Source organism: Primulina tabacum, chromosome 9, assembly GCF_025594145.1.
Source record: "Primulina tabacum isolate GXHZ01 chromosome 9, ASM2559414v2, whole genome shotgun sequence".
In the NCBI taxonomy this organism is placed as follows: domain Eukaryota; kingdom Viridiplantae; phylum Streptophyta; class Magnoliopsida; order Lamiales; family Gesneriaceae; genus Primulina; species Primulina tabacum.
Window position 1 is genome coordinate 40,960,465 of NC_134558.1, and position 16,570 is coordinate 40,977,034.

General features: G+C 34.3%; 2 protein-coding genes across 14 annotated transcripts; one reads left to right on the forward strand and one right to left on the reverse strand.

Annotated features, from left to right (window-relative positions):
* Window positions 1–597: 597 nt before the first annotated feature.
* LOC142556281 (hydroxyethylthiazole kinase) lies at window positions 598–4,510 on the forward strand. 7 transcript variants are annotated; one of them, XR_012822583.1, is made up of 6 exons: window positions 598–1,147; window positions 1,580–1,961; window positions 3,471–3,602; window positions 3,698–3,928; window positions 4,025–4,091; window positions 4,195–4,510. XR_012822583.1 is itself a non-coding variant. In XM_075667702.1 (3 exons), the coding sequence occupies exons 1-3, from the start codon at window positions 689–691 to the stop codon at window positions 4,215–4,217; spliced, it is 864 nt and encodes a 287-aa protein (XP_075523817.1). In that variant the 5' UTR covers window positions 598–688; the 3' UTR covers window positions 4,218–4,504. The 7 variants fall into 7 exon arrangements, 5 of the variants coding, with proteins under 5 accessions (XP_075523817.1, XP_075523815.1, XP_075523816.1 ...); XR_012822584.1 differs by lacking the exons at window positions 3,698–3,928; window positions 4,025–4,091; window positions 4,195–4,510 and adding an exon at window positions 2,628–2,752 and having other exon boundaries at window positions 3,471–3,637; XM_075667702.1 differs by lacking the exons at window positions 3,471–3,602; window positions 3,698–3,928; window positions 4,025–4,091 and having other exon boundaries at window positions 4,195–4,504.
* Window positions 2,117–7,045, reverse strand: LOC142556280 (uncharacterized). 7 transcript variants are annotated; one of them, XM_075667694.1, is made up of 14 exons: window positions 6,853–7,045; window positions 6,162–6,409; window positions 5,833–6,062; window positions 5,501–5,577; window positions 5,263–5,422; window positions 5,129–5,153; window positions 4,925–5,014; window positions 4,525–4,696; window positions 4,182–4,255; window positions 3,846–3,915; window positions 3,664–3,735; window positions 3,075–3,211; window positions 2,858–2,931; window positions 2,117–2,378 (listed from the first exon to the last, which is right to left on the reverse strand). In XM_075667694.1, coding segments are annotated over exons 2-14 (1,275 nt in total). In that variant the 5' UTR covers window positions 6,164–6,409; window positions 6,853–7,045; the 3' UTR covers window positions 2,117–2,286. The 7 variants fall into 7 exon arrangements, with proteins under 7 accessions (XP_075523809.1, XP_075523813.1, XP_075523814.1 ...); XM_075667698.1 differs by lacking the exon at window positions 6,162–6,409; XM_075667699.1 differs by lacking the exons at window positions 6,162–6,409; window positions 6,853–7,045 and adding an exon at window positions 6,646–6,836.
* Between the last annotated feature and the right edge of the window lie 9,525 nt (window positions 7,046–16,570).

The window sequence follows — 16,570 nt, forward strand, 5'->3', positions numbered from 1 at the left end:
AATTATACGTTATTATCAAATCAGATAAATAGATAATAACACGGGTTTATTTGTCACGTGCAATAAATATCATTAATCATAAACGTAAAAATCCTTGAGATGAATTATTTGTGGAAAAAAATATTAAAAGATACTCCACATGTTATGAGATTTTCTTTTTCTTTTTCTTTTTCTTTTCTTTCCTTTTTCTTTTTTGGATAAGATATGTTTTGAGATTGTTGGAAAGATAAGGAAGGGCATAGTTTCGCGGAATTGAAATAGCATAGCAGTAAAAAAATATTCAATTATTTATTTATTTTTTGAGTTGGGCAAATGTGATTGTTACTTTCGAACCCGATATCTCACTTTTTGGGATTAGATTAGATGAACTACCAGACAAATAGTCTAAGTGTTTCTAACTTGTACGGAGATTAATTTCATTTTATACAATTATGAAATAATCGACAGAGTTAGTTTGATTAAAAAAAAAAAAGACAAATTATTAGTATGAAACTATTGGGGCCATTCATGAATTACTGAAATTATAGAGGGCCCATTAGCAAATAACATGGTTGAATTGTGTCGGTCAAATTTGGGCATCCCTTGTACACCATACAGACACACACATTGTCGTGTTATCCTCTTTCTCTCGCATCCAATTCAGATTTTTGATATTACATAGATACTGTCATTCTGAGACAACACAACAATGGCTGACAGAATCGAAGAAGATCCAAAAAATATCGGGGATAATTGGGCCCCACAAGCATGGGCCCACCTGAAATCCGTACGCGAAACATCTCCGCTAATCCAGTGTATCACCAACTTCGTCTCCGTGGATTTCGTCGCAAACCTTCTCATCTCCGCCGGGGCTTCTCCGGCGATGATACACTCTATCGAAGAGATCCCAGACTTCGCCCCGAAGACCCACGCGCTTTACATTAACGTCGGAACGCTCACGCCGGGCTGGATACCGGCGATGAAGCTTGCGGCCATGCTGGCGCATGACAGCGGTAGGCCTTGGGTGTTGGACCCTGTGGCTGCCGGAGCTTCTGGTTTCCGGTTAAGTACTTGTTTGGAGCTGTTGAAGATGAGGCCTACCGTGATCAGGGGGAATGGATCTGAGATTATGTCTCTTTTTAAAGGCTCCCTGGATGATACTTCCAAGGTATGATCTCAAGTTTTTGGTTTTCAAGTCTTTGGTGTTAGATTTTGTTATTTATTTTTGCGCTAAAATAATTGTCCATTCGATCGATTTACATGAGTTCAAGCCTAAATGCATCTATACTCATGATCACTGAATCAAAAACAACAAGCGAGTGCAAGAAATTTCAACTTGTAATCGAGCTTGATTTTAATGTCATCTGAGGACTAGTAGTATATAAGAGAAATAATTCAAAATTTGTAGCTTGATTGTTGCTGTTCCAGTGCTTGATACTTCTTGATTTTTTATGAACGAATGGAATTTTCATATACAAATAGGAGAAACACGTGATTTTCTACACTTCGTACGTTATATATATTTTTTTACTTTTAGTTTGATCCCGCTCCCTTAGGCTAACTGCCTAACCAACCTTTCATTTTTCTTGTTTTTTCGTAGGGCGTGGACAGCACACACGAATCATTAGATGCTGTGGAGGCAGCAAAATCCCTGGCTAAAAGTAGTGGAAGTATAGTTGCCATATCAGGGGCCGTTGACTTCATTACAGATGGTCATCGGGTAGTTGGTGCTAAAAACGGGGTTTCAATGTTGCAAAAGATTACGGGAACAGGGTGTTCTGTCACTGCGCTAATTGCTGCTTTTGTAGCAATCGACCCATCACGGCCATTTGAAGCCACGGCATCTGCACTTTCTGTATTTGGGGTTGCCAGTGAGATAGGCATGAATCTGGCTAAAGGTCCAGCTTCTTTACGAATGCACTTGATCGATGCATTGTATTGGCTCGATCAAGCTACATTGCTTCAACGAGTAAACATTGAAAGTATGTGAAATCGCATATTTGGTATGTTTTTATTCTCAAATATATCAATTGGGCATGTGTAAAATTTTCTTGACCATGGAGTTGGTTTATAGAAAAATATTATCTTCACATTCAATGTTGAAATATGGAAATTGACATCTGGATCACCTAAAGGATACAAGAAATAAAGAATAGGCTATGTATTTAGTCGTTTCAAATCTATTACAACACTTTGTGCATCATCCTCTGTTGTATTGTTCTCTCTGTTGGTCAAAAGCTCTCTTCTAACAAAGTGTCGTAAAAGATTTGCATGATACATGGTAACATTGTGCATAAGAGAACAAAATCATGCTGCAATAGACTTGTCCGCTTCCTCCATAGCATCTTCACGACTCATGACTTTATGTTGTCTCAAGACAGGGAAAATCAACTTCCACACTGTATGATGGTAATGATTAGTTGTAAAACCAGAGATTTCATAATCAATATATAAATGCTGAGCTGCTGGGGTGAACTGTAATTAGTGCTTAGTTTAATATGGCTTTTCATAGAAAAGCTTGAAAATATATTTTTTATGATAAATCAAATGTCATGGTAATAATGTCTCTTTGTCTATAGTCTAGTAAAGTCATTTTTCATGTGTAACACTATCTTTGCTTGCTAAAGGTTTCTTCAGTTCTGTATCAGACTTTTCTAATTCCATCACCCGATGATCTTAGTACTTTTGGGTGTTTCATGGGTTCTTACAGCGTGGGTATCATGGTTTGATGAAGGAAACAAAAAAACTCGATTCCTGTGGCTATCATTTTGTTGTGAGTTCGATTTACATGTAAAAGGATTCGATCCCTTTTCCTTTTGTTTTCTTTTTTTCTTTTTAATTAAAAGAAACCCTCTGGAAAATAGGCATAGCTACTCACTGTATATTGTGGCTGCAAACCATTCATTTACAATCTTCACCCATGTACTAGCCCATCCCACATCGATGCTCCATCTGAAATTACAATGAAAATTAGCAAATATTAGGTATGAAATGAGCAGAATCAGTGAGAAGTGAGTCGATTTGTCCACCTTTTTCATTTTTTTAAAAAAAATCTTTAATCTATACAAAAATACACCAATTTGTGAGCGGCATACTTTCTTGTTAAGCTGCTTAAGTTCCAACTGATGAATAGCATCGCGAAGTACATTGCGCCCAAAGAAAATACGAGGTGAAAGAATCCATAGTGATATCGGATATCATCTTCTTGTAACTGTACTTCATCTCTACGAAACTGAAAAAACCGAAACAAATCCCATGACAACCTTAAAAGAGGAAAATTTATGCATATTCTTTCAAATTTCTTCCAAACATACATGGTAAGGAATTTTAGTTAGTAATGTTTAGGCAATTAGACGTCACTACTTGTGAGAATATTTAGTAATGCTTTATAGAAATCACGGAGAACCCAAAAAAACATAAAAACATTTTCCCTCTCCTGTCTCCGTATTCTCGCTCAATTTCCTTCTGAATCTTTTCTTTCTTCCCTTCAGCTTCTGGAAGCAAATCAGTCACTCGAGAAGGAAAGTAATCGATCCAACTATCGGATGAGAAGGAAGATCGTATCTCTATAGTAAATGTAGATGTCAACACTTGGACATGACTCAACATTTATGAGAAACTAGGTAGAATTTCGCTCATATATTTTCTTGTTAATGTACTTTTGTTGTTTGAAGCTTAAATCACCTGAAACGTTTTTGAGTCTATCCCTGTTGAAAAGGTTGCGATTACAATTGCGCATATAGCAATGACAAATCCCTGGAAGCAGCAGCAGAAACAGAGACATTTAAAATATCTTGATTGAGTATTTTGAAAGAAAAATTTCTGGGTGAAAAAGGAAATGGACTGAATTGAACGTGAATTCTTACCACTATAGTAGACCAACCACCATGTCCAGTATCTTGCTTTTGATGGCTGCATTTTTCACTGGTGGGCTCGCTGTAAAAAAAAGGTTAGGAGTGTAAATAGCATGGTGGTTATGGTAAATCACGAAACTTCATGCTTCTATTACCTTTAAGCACTTATAAATAAAAGTTGTCCTTTTTAGCATGCATACCGATAACAATGGTTGAACGCAACACAGAGGTGGTGTGTATGTGGTGGCAGGAGTAATGGTGAGTTTCATTATGTCAGTGAGTTTATTATTGATCTGAAATTAGGAGAGTAGCTCTGGCCTTTGAAAATGCGAATTTTATGTTAGTCACCTTCTGATGGCAGTCCAGCAGAGGAACACAATATAAGACGCCATAATCCCTGAAGACAGAAGTCCTCTATTCACCTGTCTTAAACATGTCAAACAGTTGCGAGTAAGATTCGGAATACTGAGAGCTGATCAATCAGGAAGATGAGTAAAGCCAGTTGTTTTCTTTTCTGGAAAACTAGATTTGTAAGTTCTAAACAATATTCAAGTTTCACCTCTTCGAGGTTTACCGAGTTTGTGGTCTTAATCAAGATTGTAGAATCCAGGTTGCCCATGTGGGCTAAATTCTTGAAACATTTCGAGAATATTAGTGATCTTTGATGGTAAATTTTGAGAAAGAAATGTACCTTAGAATGCAGTGATATAACCATCATCACGATAAGAAGAACCGCGGTCCAAGAGATGAAAAATATGTTGAGAGAACAGGAAGTTTTGGAGGCATAAAATACATACATCACCACAATGCCACCAACAGAAGCAACATAGAAGATTGTTGACATGAATAGCCCAATGGAACAGCTGCAGTATTTACAATTTACGAAAAATATCATTGAATGGCGTTCTTAGTTCCCTTTTCGCCCAAAATTTCTACAAGTTTCTTCGATGTAAAATAAACTAATTTCGATTTTGGGTTCCATTGCCACTCGATAGTGGTCAATATAATATACAAATAAGTAGAAAATGTGAAAATAACTTTATTATTATTATTATTTTTATCTATGTCGTAAAAGTGAAGGTGGTAGCAACCTTGATTTCTTCGTGTCATCGGACATCCAGTAATTATTCCACCAAGTAATAAACTCAATTACACTTATGAGCTGGAGAATCAGGAAAATCCTGCAACATGTCAAGTTCAATTCTATTAATTTTTTTTTCAAAATTTAAAGCCAATAAATTATTAATTGAATTTTCATGTTAAATAATGAAAAAGAAAAGGAAATACAATATTACCCTGCACCGACACGACAAATTTCACCTGCAAAATACAGATCTGACCTTATTTTTATGACATTAAAACGAGTGAAAAAAAAAGTATTAATATCATAACTCCAAGCACTCTCGATCTTAATATGACGAAAACATACCGTATATTTGAATATAATCTGAGGGGATGAAAAACGGAATAACGATAGCAATAATCAAGAGAACGGACTTAAGAGCCCACCATCCCGAATGCCAAGAATTGCGAACTTGGTTCAGTTTCTTGGTGTTACATGTTGTAACGAGCATAACAAAGAAGAATATCTAAATCATATGTCAAGAAAAACAGTATTTCTATCGATTTTGTTCGCATTATCACGGCGCCATTACAAAGAAGGATACGAAACATCCTAAGCTCACACGAAGCACTCCCATTGTATGGAAACAATCTTTTTCCTCTGCACCACATGCTCTGGAGTCTGTATCAAATAATATCAGATATGGCGTCCCAGAAAAATGAAATATAGTCCATGAAAGTTTAGATGTAAGTTCTTGAAATGTAAGGTCATGATGCATGTTTTTCAAAGTAGAAGAGGATCAAAATGTTAGTTCTCTGTCAATACGGCCATTTTTCTCATGGAGTGAGTATTTTTGGGCAAGTTACATGATAATTTGGCTGAGCAGCCAAAATCCTTTAAAAAGTTTCCTTGGCAATATAGGGAGGAATAACTTACAGGGCAACATAGGCAAAATCCTTTCGCCATAATCTCGAAAAAGCCAAGCTATGACATTCGTCAACAAAAAAATGACTCCGTAGGCATAACGGGCGTGCAAAGATTTCTTCTTCATTTCTGCAAATTGCAGTTTCTTCTCCATTGATGTTTGATGATAATCTACAAATTCTCCGTTATTTGATGAGATTTCTGCCATTGGTTGCTCAACATTTCCACCAATTTCACCCATCCTGAGGATAAAAACTATGTACTCTCACAAAACATTCACCTATACATGTACACACATTCACCTATTTTCAAGAAAATTCAAAATAGTTATACGTACTCACATTCTTGTAAAAGTTCCGCTCGACTTACCAGGGACTTGAACCAACTTCTTACTAAGCTAAGTGAAACCACTTTCCATAAATCTTGAGGTGTATATTGTGTGACCAATTTTTTTTACCTTACACAATTATATTTGGGAAAGATTTAAGCTGTCAAATCCAAGAAATTTGACGATTTGTCAACGATCCAATTAGAGCAGTAATGTGAAAATGAATTGCCTAGGAAAGAAAGTCAGGTTTCCTTCATCTACCTAACCAAGTATCCAGCAAGAAAAGCATATATGTCGAAAGACAAGTTATTGTCAAGCAAAGAATAGGTTGCTTCGTCACAACAAAATCATTGGTGCAACAGTACTAATCTCAAAATGAATTTTTAGAAATTTTGTACATAATATCCGAAAATCATTAATTTAAAAAGAAAACCATTTCCCATGTGAAAAGAAACAAAAGAGGGATTGTAGAAAGGGAACCTTGAAGAGTAACTTACAAGAATATTAAACCCTTTGTCAAGAGTTTCAAGACTCGACAATTTGAAATAACTTGTGCATTGTTTTTCAATGAAAAAGCAACCAACTACTATAGTCTAAATTGTTAAAGAAGAAGCACACATAATTTTGTTGATGTTCAAATGGAAACTTCCCAATGGAGCATAAGAAATGGCAACTTCAAGTATATATTAAATGATATTGCTGACCTTCTCTTTGTTAATTGGCTGCTTCAATTATACCGACTACTCTCACTGCAAATGGAAAGAAAATCACAGAGACACTCACTTAACTCAGCATGAAAAACCAACCCTTTAATTTTGATAATTTAAATAGTATTTGCCACGATTATCGCTACAAGAAAAGATTAGAGAACATATTTAACAACCCCTTTTGGTCACAACTTTATTTATTTTCAACTAATTAAAAATATATATTTATATATGATAAAAGCTTCATGAGCACGTTAAAAAAGTAATCATGGCTAGCTAATCTAAGTCACTTTTCTTGATTACCTTTTAAAAGTCTTGTTATATATAATTATAAATAATATACATAGAATTATACATGTACTATATATAATTAGATTCTAGATTCTAAAATAAATTGAAACCTAGCTAGCTCATGACTCACCGTGGAGTTTGATAAACAAATCGAGAATATCACATAATTATAATTTTTACTGATTTTTTTTTGGTAGAATTAAAAAATAATTTTAGAGTGTCTTTGAAGAATCAAAGGTTAAAGCAATATGGACAAGTAAAATAAGACAAGATAGGTTGAATCGGAGCCAATTAGGTTGACCTTTGTCCTTAAACAAATATATATGTTAATTAATTTCATGGCAATATTATATTTGATGTTTTTTTAAATATCTTTCAATAAAATGCATGATTATTTCATTACTGACCGTTGGGGGATTGGGAGGTGCTCGAGGTTAATTTGCCCATTTTTTTTAACGTTTGATTACTGCTTAATTAACAGCAGAAGTGATCAGTAATAATTAATTAAAATGTAATATATTTGTTTATTTTTTATGAGTTAAAGTGATACAATTTGAGTTAACCGAAATAAAGATTTGATACAAATGGAGATGAATCACTTTTATATTTTTTCATTAAGACAACAGCCAACTAACTAAAAAAATTCATTTTAAGGTGCAAATAACTTGAATTTGGAGATACTTTAAGGATCAATATGATTTTAACAAATTTCCTCAAAATATATCTTCATATATATATATATATATGCTTCCAAAAGTAGAGGTTGGCTAAAGGAGCCATTCCTTCTTTGACCAAATGATAACGAATGGCGCCACACACTACTTTGAGCTGTTTTCCTCTAGCTGTATTTGCACCCTTGATTTTGTCTTCACACCACTTTTTTTTTTTTTTGCCAACGCGTGAACTTTGCTAACTAGCTAGTTTACACACACACACACATACATACATAGATATATATATTCATGATAAGATTGCATGTAGTATGGGAAATGGTTAGGTGATGTATTATTGGGTTTTTGGTGTGTTCTCTTTGAGTAAGTAAACAAACTGTGGCTTAATTTGCAATGGGAAGATTATATAGATCAGGAATTGGATTTGGTGGAAGTCGGCAACATTCTTTGCAAGTTATCGACACATTTATAGATTGTGTCTTATGATGTTATTATTAGTACCAAACGATGAGTTTGGTTATTATTTTTTGGCCCAAAAGAGAGAGTTTATGAGAAAATTATATTTTTTAACTTGAATATTTTTCATTGAAAAATGTTAATGTGACAAACATACATTGCTGACATGCTCCAATGAAGGATAAAATAAAATTGCAAAAAAGAGAAAAAAAAAAAACAAATAAGTTAGTAGATTAAAACTATGAGTTGATCGATAAAATGACAAAATAATAAAAGATGATTTTATAATTTTCCCTACTGATTTTTATCAACTCCAACTATTATAATTGGAAAACCCCTAACATCTTGGACAAGCTCGAATAGATATTGATTTGGATTTGGGTTAATATTAATGATTTAGGGTGGACGTAAAATATTTGGACGATCCTCAATTTTCGAACCCACGTTCAAATTATAATCGGGAATCAGCTTATTTATTTATCATGACCACCCATACATTTTCACATAATTTTCATCGTCACAACTAAAATAGATTCCCTCTTCACTCAATGACCAAAAACACTTGGAAGTTTCCTCACACTTGAAACTTATATAATCAGTGTCAAAAGCATTGAATCTTTGTTCCAATTCACCCCATTTCACATGGCAGAAGAAGAGGGTGGACTTGAAGAAATTGACCCTAAATCTCCAATGAAAATCGTCACCCGTATCCAAATAATGTTCTCCAAGATCATCGTCTCCGGACTCGCACCGGACAACTAACTCATCCAAATCATTTGTAAATCGTCTAATGATGTGAACTTCATAATTTTGAAGAAACCCGATACTCTTCACATTTGTGGATACACCGTGCACAAAGAGACGTTTCGCGATAAATATGGTTAAAAAACAGGTAAAATATTTGTTCATTTTGTAAAATAATTTGATGATTCAATTTAGTATAGGACGATCGATGATGATAATTAGCGGATATGTTTTTATAGCTGAAAACTTGCCAAGAACCCATAATTACCCAATTAATTTGCAAATGGTACGTAGAGATATTTTTCCTATTTTACCTCAACAAATGCCATTTAGTATATTTTACTATTACAATGATATACTTAACAGAAAACTCTCTCAAAATATTAAATAAAATTGATGCCAGTATCTCGTAATTACTATTTATGCTACGAAACAAGTCTTGGAATCCTCTTGTTTTAGTATTTGTGTATTTCTGATATTTATTGACCAGTACGTTGTTATTCTCCATATAAATGAATTTATATATATTCCCAAATAAAAAAAAAAAATCATGTCACAATATTGTATTAGCATATATAAGTACATACACATTTTTTAAAAAAATTAAAAAGTAGAGCTATAATTCATCTAACGTCACACTTATTTTTAATGCATTGTAAAATATCAAGATTCCCAAGCATACTTCCTTTCCAAGTCGGGAGGGCTATAATTCTCTTTTTTTGTTAAATAAAACCCATCATTTTTAACAATCCAATGGCACAAATTTGGTTTACCCGAGCCTTCGGATTTGCATAAATTTTTCCATTTAGCGTTAAACACTTCAAAAGATCTCTGATATTTACCCCACCAAAAATGACAGAAGAATAGAGTCGTACTCCAATAATTCACCCGAAATTTCCATTGAATGTATTGTGAATGATAGAGCGTAAAATTTCCAATTTCATCGTCTCCTGATGCACAATGAACATCGAATTTTGAGGAATTTTCAGGTAAGATATCATCGAGAACATTGACATGGTATTTAGGATTCGTGAATATTGATGCATCGATCAAGGGGAGAAAGAAAAATAATTGCGTGATCAAGAGTAAAGGAACTAGGCCCTTGGTCATTTTTTATGCAAATTTTATTTTAATTTTCTCTATACCTATTCCACTTTTTATAGCTTGTAAGACGATATAATCTACTTCAGGTAATTTGTTTGATATGTAATCTAATGTAGAAAATGTTGCAATCACTGAGAAAATCGTAGATTTCTTTTGTAGATTGTTTATTGTCACTTATGATATAATGTAAAATATATAATTGTAATTTGAAATTGATCATTTCAACATTTTTTTTTTTGAAAATTAGACATCAAACTGTTATATTTATAAGAATTTTCAATTTCATGGAAAAAAAAAATCAACCTACTCTGTCATTGATTTCATTAAATTTTAACAAAATCCAAATTCAAATGTCATTAGTATGGATTTTGTTTTGAAATGTACTGAAAAATTACGAAAAAAATTAAGGTCAACAATCTGAGATTATATGATTTCTGATTTCAAAAATCTTTTTAAAATTAATTATTATTTATAAAGGTTTGATTGTAGGTTTAATTATTAGATTTTTTAACTTTTAAGTAACAGTCGCCATGAATTAAATTAATGTGAATTGACATCACAATACAGAAAATCACTATACAAAATTAATCTTGGTGCAGAAAATTCAAAATATTTTCAAGTAAAAAAGAAAATTTATATAGCGTATGAACGTGTCACTGGACCCGTCTTTTCTGAAAATTAGTATTGTACGTACCACCGCCACTTGTCTTTCAAACTCCAGAAACACAATCCAACCCAACACTTGTCCAATTTTCATCCACAAAAATCATCTTCTTTTTCATAATATCCCCCAAACCTTCGGATTTTTTTTTTTTTGAAATGCCTTCTCCAAATTGAAATTTGGCCTTTCAAACTTTTAAAAATAGTCTTGATATTCACGAGAAATTTAGGATTCGATTTCAGCAAGTTTCCTTAGTTCAGACGCAGATTTCAAAATTATCCCGAGCATGAAATCACGAATAAGACCATCAAGTCAGAGACTGATGATATAAGTGGAGAGCGTGCTGATGAAAACAATATAATGAATCAATTAACTGAGCACTCAAACCTGGTATATATAGAAGAATATATGGACCTTTGATGGGCTTGTCTTCCATTTGGGTTAGACCATCCATGGGTATTTATAAGAGAATACCTGGACCTTGGCTTGTCTTCCATTTGGGCTAGACCATCCATGGAGTATCAAGTCTCAAGTTCCAAACTTGACGCCTTTTTTTTTCCTTCATTTGAAACCTTTTTATGTGGACATAAAACTCTTATTAATTTATAAACGTACAAGTTTATTATTAAAATTTGAAATTATATATCTTAAAAATAGAATATAAATTTTCCATCAAAGTAAATAGCCAAATAAAAGATTAGCTGTCGTTTTTCATAAAATAAATAATAAATTAAGAACAATTCCCATTTTACAATATGAAATAGTTAGTGCGGAATCAGACTTTATTTTTCTTCCTTTTTTTTTTCTTTTCAAAATTTTAAATGGAAAATAAATTATGAAAATAAATTTCAATAAAAATTAATAAAATGATAAACAATACGAAATAGTAGTGATAGCTCATCATCTTCATCATTATTATTATTATTAAATAATTTACTATTTTTTTATTAAATTGACCAAATATCATACCAATTCATACAATACACTAATTATTTATTAATTACTACTACTAATATAAATAAATATTTCTCAAATTAAAATCAAACTGTAAACATCTTAAACTATATATCAATTTCATTATTATAGTAAATTTACCAATTTTTGTGATTGTTGAAAAAATATTGCATGTAAAGTCCAAAAATAAAATATATATAGTAAAAAAAATTAGTAAATTTATTCATACTTAGTTGCAGTGATAAATTCAGATAGAGAAATAAATTTTCGTGGTGCTAAATTTTCTTGTGTGGTTAGAAATAAATTATTCAATATCAAAATCATACGATTTAGAAAAACCTTAGTTCTGATACCACTGTTGGATCACGGTTTTCTACACGCCCAAACGCAGCGGAAGATTTAAAAATTTTAGATCTTGACATTCAAGATATTGTTTGGGCGCTCGTATGATTTTATCATAAACATTCATAGGGCGTTAGAATATTATACCTTTGGTGATTAAATCACTTGGCTCCAACTACTCCGGTATCAGCGGACGTAGCTCTTGTTGTAAATCCCTACGACTTTCTTCGAGCCTCCTTATTCGATCTCCGAATCAGGTCCACGACCAGATTATTTGTTCCTCTTCTAATTTGCACTAGAAAATTAGAAGATGTTTTGCGCAGAGATGAAACACCCTAAGACCCGGCACCACCCTAAAACCCTTTTGAGTGGCCGAACCTTATTGAGAGAATTAGTGAGAGAATATTTTTGAGAGCTTCAATTCTTGTTGCAACCATCATAAACAAAACCACCGAAAGCATGCTTTTTGATAAGGATAAGAAATCCTTATTTTAATACAAATCTTTCATTTAACTTACTTAATCCAATTAATTAAGTAAATGAAATATTCTTATTTTATGCTAATCGGGATTCTCGAATATTATGCCTTTTTCTTAAAACTTTTTCTCAAGCTTTTCGGATGCATATGCACGTAAAAATAAGATTCTAAATCTTATTATATTTTCTAATCTTATATTTACTTAATTAATCTCATTAATTAAGGTAATTAAAGATTCTAAAATTGCATGCCAACTTTTGCCAATCTCGATTTTACTTTTAATACATATAATTAACATTAATGGGCTTGATCAACTAATTAGGTTAGTCTAGCTAACTAGTTTAATTAATTTAATCCAAGTCCATTAAACTTTAATTATTAAGTATATTGGACTTGTACTCCTATAAGCCCATAAATATACTTCTCAAAAATTAATATCTAATAAACCCAACATTTGAGTTTAATAAATTAAATTCTCAAATTTTTTAAATTCAACTCTTTGAATTTATTCTCTCCAAATTTCATAAATTCAACTTCTTGAATTTACTATCTCATAAATTCAACTCCTTGAATTTATTTTCTCAAAATTTAATTATCATAAATTCAACTCCTTGAATTTACTATATCATAATATAAATTCAACTCCTTGAATTTATTCTCTCAACGGGAACAAACAATCCAGTACTTGTGTGACCCTCAATGGTTCAGGGATACAGCTAGCCGTGGGTTCACAACTCTTTGTGATTCAGAATAATATTTATTCTTATTCGGGCTTACCCTAGTTAGCCTCATTCTTTTCATCAACACCTTGATTAAGAATGTCAGAACTCATTTCTGATTCCACCCATCGGATCATGGTAAGAGCGTCTAGTAGCATCGCCCCATGATCCCCTAGGTATCCCTGATAGTGCCTGCAAGAACCAGTCGATTATGATTAACGTACAGTACGGTCCCTTCATCTCATATATCCCGATCGAATCTGCAACCATTGGTTCATCGAGGGTTGCATAATAATTCGATAACTATGTGACAACTATAATAGTGGCATCGCGTGTACTATTTGAAGAACTCCTTCTCCAACGTACATCTCGCACTCTGGCCAGAGATTCCACGCACTATTATTTCATCAGATCACATAGGATATCCACACCCGTAGGTGAGCGGTGAATCCCCGACTACAATGCACTGGCTCCTATATGTGCCGCAACTATACCCAACCTCGCCACCTGATGACTCTCCTGGAGCCGGTAAACGAGTCAAAGCACAGCCCTAGCATATAGAGCCTCAGTGTTGTCCCGGGTCGTAAGGACTAATGGTGTACAATCATAACCACAGACTTATCTTCTCGATGAATGATAACCACTTGGAAAGTCCGAAGGAGGGTTGTTCGGTATAATCATCATATGACTACCCATCTGTATGTTTGGACATCTCTATGCCCTTACCAAGAAACGCAGTACACAACATCACAGATGCTAGTCTCGAGCTCAAGCGAACTTTATCCATGTTTTAGGCGGCTGAATCGACTAGGAACGAATTTAGAATATGCAGTGTTTACAAATGAGTTTCAACATCGAATTACGATTCATTTGTATTAAAGCATAATCAAGGACTTTATCTATGCTGTTTGCATGGGTATACAGATAAAGTATAACGAAATCATTAAAAGTTAAATTATATTAAAATAAAGATTGTTTATTTCATTTGAGTCAATAAATTCCCTAGCCAACCGTTGGCTTGCAGGGCATCTACTCTAACAATCTCTCACTTGCCCTAGAGCCAACTACCCATAACTTTAATCCCATTGCTTCGCGATGCTTTTCAAACAATGGTCCTGGCAAGGGCTTTGTAAGTGGATCAGCAACATTATCTGCAGAGGGGACTCTTTCAACTGATATGTCTCCTCTTCCCACCATCTCCCGTATGATGTGGAACTTTCTTAGTACATGTTTGGATCGCTGATGAGACCTTGGTTCCTTTGCTTGCGCTTCGGCACCAGTGTTGTCCCAGTACAACGGGACTGGATCAACTTCATTAGGAATAACGCCCAACTCTTGGACAAAATTCCTCATCCAAACTACCTCTTTGGCTGCATCCGATGCAGCAATATATTCAGCTTCAGTGGTGGAATCCGCAACGGTGTCTTGCTTGGAACCTTTCCAAGAGACAGCCGCACCATTAAGCATGAATACAAAGCTAGAGGTCGATTTCGAATCATCTACGTCACATTGGAAGCTAGAATCAGTGTAGCCTTCCAATTTCAATTCTCCACCCCCATAGACCATGAACAAGTTCTTAGTCCTTCTCAAGTATTTAAGAATGTCTTTCACGGCCTTCCAATGCATTGGACCAGGGTTCGCCTGATATCTGCTTGTAACACTCAGAGCGTAAGCAACATCAGGACGTGTCTATATCACACCATACATGATACTACCAATGGCTGACGCATATGGAATTCGTGTCATCATCTCTATCTCTTCATCAGTTTTGGGACACATAGCTTTAGATAGAGTAATACCATGACACATTGGTAAGTATCCTCTCTTGGACTCTTCCATAGAGAATCGCTTAAGAATGGTATCGATATAAGTGGCTTGGGTGAGTCCCAGCATCCTCTTCGATCTATCTCTATAGATCTGTATTCCTAATACATAAGATGCTTCACCCATGTCCTTCATGGAGAATTTACTGGCCAACCATACTTTAGTTGATTGCAGTAATCCTACATCATTCCCAATGAGCAGGATATCATCAACATAAAGTACTAGGAATGTCACTGCACTCCCACTAACTTTCTTGTACACACATGGTTCCTCAGGATTCTTTGTAAAACCAAACTCTTTGATAGTGCTATCAAATCTGAGGTTCCAACTCCTTGATGTCTGCTTGAGACCATATATTGATCTCTGAAGTTTGCATACCTTATGCTCACTTCCTACTGATGTGTATCCCTCGGGTTGAGACATATAAATTTCTTCTTTGATGTCTCCATTGAGGAATGCAGTCTTTACATCCATTTGCCATATCTTATAGTCGTACCATGCTGCTTTGGCTAGTAGTATTCTAATGGACTTAAACATAGCAACTGGTGAAAAGGTTTCCTCATAGTCTATTCCTTGCCTTTGAGTATATCCTTTTGCAACCAGTCTTGCTTTGAAGGTCACTACCTTCCCATCCGTCCCAAGCTTTCTTTTGTAGATCCATTTGCACCCTATAGGAACGATTCCCTCAGGTAGATCCACCAATGTCCAGACTTGATTTGAATACATAGAGTCCATTTTTGACTGCATGGCTTCAAGCCATTTGGTTGAATCAGTATCAGATATTGCTTCCTTAAGGTTCATTGGATCATATCCAACACAAGACTCATCATGGTCTTGTTCATGAAGAAGCATATATCTAGCAGGTGGTCTAATAACACTATCAGACCTCCTAGGAGCTTGTACTTCAACTACTGGTTGTTGGAGATTAGGTTCAACTACTATAGTTGAGGGAGTATCTTGAATTTCTTCAAGTTCTATCATCTTGCCTTTTCTATCTAATAGAAATTCCTTTTTCCAAAAGGTGGCATTTCTTGAAACAAACACTTTTGCTTCATTGGGATGATAGAAATAATATCCAACAGAGTTCTTTGGATATCCTACAAAGTAGCACAAAGTGGATCTACTATCCAATTTGTCTCCCACTGTCTGCTTCACTTAAGCAGGACATCCTCATATTCTCACGTAAGAATATTTGGGAGTTTTTCCCATCCATATCTCATATGGGTTTTTATCCACTGCCTTAGTATAGACATTATTCAACAACATTGCCGCAGTTTTAAGCGCAAAGCCCCAAAACGATGTAGGCAATTCAGTGAATCTCATCATTGATCAAACCATGTCCAACAAGGTTCGCTTACAATGTTCAGAAACATCATTCAATTGTGGTGTTGCTGGTGGAGTCCACTGTGAGAGAATCACATTCTCTTTTAGATAACCCAAAAATTCAGCACTCAAGTATTCTCCACTTCGA